This window comes from Protomyctophum parallelum (assembly GCF_964188405.1).
Source record: "Protomyctophum parallelum genome assembly, chromosome: 9".
In the NCBI taxonomy this organism is placed as follows: Eukaryota; Metazoa; Chordata; class Actinopteri; order Myctophiformes; family Myctophidae; genus Protomyctophum; species Protomyctophum parallelum.
In genome coordinates, this window is record NC_139706.1 from 17,023,684 (window position 1) to 17,029,809 (window position 6,126).

Consider the following 6,126-nt stretch of genomic DNA (forward strand, 5'->3'; position numbering starts at 1 on the left):
TAAGTTCATATCAATACTAGATTTGATCCTAAATCTACCAAGACACGATATGTTCTGCTTCAATGTGACCTTTAATGCTTTATGTTATTATCCATCCAGGTGTCTGCGATGGCTGGGGAGATCGTCGTCATATTACATTTGATGGACAATCTTACAACTTCCAAGCAAATTGCACATATGTTTTATTTAAAGAAATTGTTACAAAATACAATCTGACTGTTCTTATTCACAATGAGAATTGTTATGAAAATGTTCCATGTGACCGCTCCTTGATCGTACGCTACAAATTGCATGAAATTATTCTCACACAAAAGAGTGGAGAGGCGACTGAGAACAAGGTAAATAATATCACGGTGAACTGCTTGCTCTAAATACTTGTGGAATTACTCTAAATAGACAATGAACTACAACATTTCAATCTAATGAACCTTTTTCCCCCAGGTAATTGTCAATGGGAAGCGTGTAATCCCAACCTTCTCTAATGATGACCTCGTCATAACAAGTAATGGAATTGAGATGCTGGTGAAAATCCCAGATATTGAAGGCGTTGTGAAGTTCAAAGGTCTTCGGTATAGCATCAGACTGCCAAACTCCCGTTTCCAAAACAACACAGAGGGACAGTGTGGTGAGATACCGCTTGAATTACATTTGCGTTGAGGAACAGTGAGGGGGTCATGTCATGTGATAAATGTTATATTACTGGTAAACACATAAACATCTCTCTGTGTTTCTCTCTCTCCACCCGAATTGTCCTGACAGGCACATGTGACAACGACAAAACCAATGAATGCAGATTACCCGATGGTCAGATCATTACTGACTGTACTGAAATGGCTTATAAATGGCATGTCAGAGATGACATCACTGCCAATGCGACAAATACTTATTGTGAAAAGCCACCTCCTACAACCCCAACCCCCAGCACCACCCTACCGCCCCAATCGACCCCTACAGGCCCAACGCAACAATCGACCACTGCAGGTCAAACACAATCGACCACTGCAGGCACCACACGTTTCGGCACCACTGCACGCCCTGTTGAATGCATGAAGACTAAAGTCTGTGAAGTCATCTTGGGCCCGTAAGAAGGAATCAATCATCATGCATCGTATCTGTGTAATGTAAGTCACACACTAACACAAGTGTACTTTATTTGCACATGCAGGGTTTTTAAGGACTGCCACGTAGTCGTTTCACCAACACCATTCTATGACTCCTGTAAGGAAGATTGTTACAAGGAAATGATCATGAGGTCCTGCAGTAGTATGGAGGCGTACGCTGAAGAATGTGCAGAAAACAACATCTGTCTTGACTGGAGGCATCTTACATTTGGAATGTGTGGTATGAAGGTTTTGTTTGTTTGTGTCCTATAAAGTCATAATACTTGTTACTATACTATACTATGTTCAGAGTTGTTAATAATAATAATCAGACTAACTGTCTGTATCACCTTGATTCTTAATCTGCTTCTTCTTGTTTCAGAATCTAAATGCCCCAAGGGCCAGATCTACAAGGCGTGTGGACCAACCTCTTCACAAGCAACATGTAATGGAAGGTACCTGCTGTAGTCATTCTTTTTAAGATATATGTTTTAGCATTTTAAAGGCAAATATACAGGGATGACATGCAGTAACGCACCTTGGGTTTTCACCTCGGAGGAAAGCCTGGTCTGTGTTACAAAATTGCCGTGTGAACCGGTCTGGAGCGGATTATCTCGCTATGTCATGTTTCTACATCATCAGGCAGGAACAATCATCTGGAACTTCCTTTCCCTCAAACCGGAAGAATAACAATGAAAGCTCTCGTACCCTGCGAGAAAAATCGGTTTGAGGGAAAAGGAAGTTCCGGATGATTGTTCCTGCCTGATGACTACAAAATAATACTACAACATGACGTAGCGATATCATCCGCTCCCGACCGGATCATAAACCCGAAAAGGAATGCTGCCCAGGCTAATGAGCTCCTGCAGACTGGGGCACGACTTCATTGTCAGTTATCTTAACCCTTATATAGTCCTGATGTCACTCCCAATACCCCTGGGTTACAGTGTTATTTTTGGGATTGCAATTCCCATAGGGAAAATAAACAAACCACCCTGCCGATTTGATCAGGTAGCCGTAGCCCAATTTGACTGCGTCATTTATTTATTGAGTTATACCAGTAAGACACCTGAGGGCGAGAAGCGACCTCGCCTTAAAGTGTGAGGTCGCATGCACACATCCGCCTGGGTGACAGCAAACTGCTGGGCGAACGCTGGCGCTTTGGAATGGGGGGTCAGATCAACATATCCGGCTGGGTGACAGCAGACTGCTGGGCGAGCGCTGGCACTTTGGCATGGGGGGTTCACATCAACATATGGAATGAATTCTGTACTGGCCATATATGGAGCATCTCTTGAGTCTACAGGGTTTGATGAGGTCAGATCAACATATGGAATGTGAGCACATGACGTAGAGATACTGTATAATGATTTGCAGGATTTTTCAAAATCTGGAGGAGTAGTAGCAAAACACGTGTTATACAAAAGCCGGCCTCCTGGTGGCGCTATAACAGGCCGTTCAGGAGAATTAGGTTTATCGTTATCTAGGGAGTGTGTGTGCAAAGTTTGGCATGGATCGGGCCAACGGTGCCGGAGATCAGCTGGTAACGGACGGACGGAGTGCAAAACATACTCTCTCCCCATACCTTCGGCCTGCTGGAGACAATAATGCAGAGACCCAAGGGGGATAGCACCCTATAGTGGCAGATGTCAGACTTGGTGATATTACATTAGTAGTTTTTATTCTCTGCTGTACATAACATTAAGTGATCTCCTGATGTTTGTATCATCTTTCTGTCATGTATTTCTTCTTCTTCTTAGATACAATGAAAAGAATGTGGCAAACAAGACACAAATTTCTGCATCCCGTGAAGGATGTTTCTGCCCTGAAGGAACTGTCTTGTTCAATTCAAAGTCGGATGTCTGTGTTTCCAGCTGTAAGTCCAAATATTTACAAAATAGCCTAGGATATGTTCTTAAAATTATTATTATTGCGCAGTTAAATATTGAATGTACGCCGAGAAGCGCCTTACTGGTTATTATTATTATTATTGTTGTTGTTTTCTCAATGAGATGAATCTAACCTTTGTATTCTATCAGGTTGTACTGGTCCGGACGGCAATCCTAAAGAGGTAGATGTTATGTGATTTTTACCTCTGTTTAAATATTGCTGCCACTGTTTAATAGTTTAGTAGTAGACAGACAGACAGACAGACAGACAGACAGACAGACAGACAGACAGACAGACAGACAGACAGACAGACAGTAATGTTGTATGATTTTTGTTAGGTTTTGTTAGGTTTTGTTAGATCTTCTGTTGGTACTAACATTGTTTCTGATCAAGGTGGGTGACACATGGAAGAGTGATTGTAAGCAGTGTACTTGTGATGAAACCTCAAGTGTTGAGTGTGAGCCAGTGGCTTGTGCAACCCAAACATCTCCTCCTAGATGTGACAAAGATGGAGAGGTGCTGGTCAACGAAACCAAAGACTGCTGTCCAGTATCAAAATGTGGTGAGTTGTTTGTATGCCAATTGCCAACATAAAATAATAGAATTACATTAGACAATCCTTTCCAGAGTCGTGGTGTTAATGTAACCCACAGAGTATACAATACTAAAGTCACAGTATTTCCAAATATAAATCTTTATTTGCTCAAAATAACAAATTTGAATTCTATAAAAGCCCACATGATGAAAATATTCCTGATGTGCTACAATGTTCTACTTTGATGCTAATCATATATACATGATCTTCCTTCACCCACAGAGTGTGATAAAACAAAGTGTTCAAATCGCACACAAAAGTGTGCAACAGGGTTTGAAATGACCGTAGAAGACTTACCCGACAAATGTTGTGACTCACACTGTAGTAAGTTATTTTATTTATTCTGTATTCTGATTCTGTAATTGTTCTTTTCATTGATATGGACTTCGATGATGATTATGTCAGGAATGTGAGTGTTTGAATTCATTTTAAATATACAACATTATGCTTCTTCTCCAGAACCCAAAAAAGTTTGTGTCTACAATGACACTGAATACAAGGTAAGCTTTGATGTCGATTTGTGAACATTCCTAATCAAACATTTGCAATACAAACAAGCTACAGACAATGCTCATTGGAACAACTGTATTTTGATCCATTTAAATATCTGTCGGACAAATGTAATGAGCTTTCCATTCTGTCACAGCCAGGTGTATCCATCCCATCCCAAGACATTTGCAAGAAATGCAATTGTAGTGAAAAAACGGATAACATCACATCTCTGAATGTTATCGAGTGTGAACCTATACAATGTGACACCAACTGTTCCCAGGTAAATGTGCATGACATTAATAACCTTCTGCTCAGTATTGGATTGGGATTTTAATCAAAAAAGCAATCTTTAATTGCTTTTGCTTTTATCAAGGCTATAAGTCACACCTTTCACACAACTATGCACTGAATATCTGTATCTTAGCTATCATATGTATGTGATCATGTGCAGAATTGGTCATGTCAGGCTGCTTGTGAAAACATATTTATTCTTAAAATAATGCATGGTGTTGTTTGGAACTGTATCAACTGTTAACAGCTTAACAACCATAAAATGACAGGATCGTTATAATTTAATTTGATTTGAATATTGTTGATGATGTCAGCAGCAATTCATTATTCATGTACTGAATGCTGTCAGGAGATACAACAGATATATTAAGTATAGAGCACCGAAGTCCTGACGTCACTGTCAGTAGAGGGCGTCAGTCCCCAGGTTCATGTATTTTTTATTTGCATTATAATCCCCATAGGGGGATTTTAGATCTCTTCATATAAGAACTGCGTTTGAAAAATAAACCGATCACCCCGGCCTTTTCACTCATATGGATATGAAGCATCGACTGAAGGTGGAAATGTACAAATATACCCAGCGAGTAACAAAATAAGCGTTAGAAACGAGTCAAATAACCCAGAGACTACATTTCCGGGTAGACGGGTGGCTGCATCTGCCTGTCGCACAACATAAACTGAATGTTAATTACGTTTATTTTTATTTTATTGATATTTAATGTTTTAATGTTTTAATGTCTCATGGTTAGTACGAGTTGAGTCACCACCAGCTGAGCTTGTGTCAAAGAGGAATCTCAGGAACGCAATGTGTTGATAGCTGGGCGTGACGTATTTTAGCAGCGACATTGCCTTCATATGTAGTTTCAAGGCTTTTGCGGCCACATTAATTCCATTTTCTCCAGAAACTGGCTGTATCAAATGTTAATGAACATCATTAACGACACACAGCCACTCCCCTGTAAGGCCGGGGTGGTTGGTTTATTTTTCAAACATAGTTCTTATATGAAGCGATCTAAAATTCCTCTATGGTGATTATAATGCAACTAAAAAAATACATGAACCTGGGGACTGACGCCCTCTACTGAAAGTGACGTCAGACTTCGGTGCTCTATTAAAAGGCATAATATTCATCTTCTTAATAATTTAATTGATTGTTGATCCCTAAAATATAACGTGCTGTGTTTCAAACAGGGCTTCAAGTATGAAAATGTGACAGGACAATGTTGTGGAACGTGTAAAAAGAACAGCTGCACTGTTCTTCTACCAGACAACACATCTTATGTTATTGAGGTGAGTTCATAGAAAACCATTTGAAAACACTTAGTTTTACTAGTTTCCAATGGGTTGTTGTTGGAAATGTGTTTTATGTTCCATCAAACCATATCATGTCTTTTAAAATGTAATTAATTGCATCCTCTCACAGCCTTCACAAACCTGGTCTTCACCAAACGACAACTGTACAAAGTATGAATGCGTCGCAGACCAACTCACAGTCCTTGAACTCAAAACTGAATGTGCTGAATATGATCCCAGCAACTGCCTTCCAGTGAGTAGCCTATATCTGGATACTAGCTTCATAACATTTTCTAATACATACATTTTGTATTTGTGAACGCTCAGGCTTTTCAGGAACATTGATCTTTCATCTGCAAGATTGAAGTGAAACGTGACGTTAGTCTCCATTACTTGTAGTAGTAAGAAGCTGTAGTCAGTAACCATGGCGTTTTATCTGATGATTTCAATTTGTATAAAATTTGT

General features: G+C 39.9%; 1 protein-coding gene across 1 annotated transcript in view; it reads left to right on the forward strand.

The window, feature by feature from the left end:
* LOC310864460 (mucin-5B-like) overlaps window positions 1-4,554 on the forward strand; it is a gene marked incomplete at both ends in the record, with an annotated part of 28,166 nt that extends 23,612 nt beyond the window's left edge. Inside the window, 7 exons of the mRNA XM_083773147.1 lie at window positions 100-338; window positions 442-625; window positions 1,483-1,555; window positions 2,861-2,976; window positions 3,140-3,171; window positions 3,384-3,552; window positions 4,529-4,554. Of these exons, the coding sequence (XP_083629273.1) occupies window positions 100-338; window positions 442-625; window positions 1,483-1,555; window positions 2,861-2,976; window positions 3,140-3,171; window positions 3,384-3,552; window positions 4,529-4,554 (839 nt within the window). The remainder of the gene's footprint in view (window positions 1-99; window positions 339-441; window positions 626-1,482; window positions 1,556-2,860; window positions 2,977-3,139; window positions 3,172-3,383; window positions 3,553-4,528) is intronic.
* Between the last annotated feature and the right edge of the window lie 1,572 nt (window positions 4,555-6,126).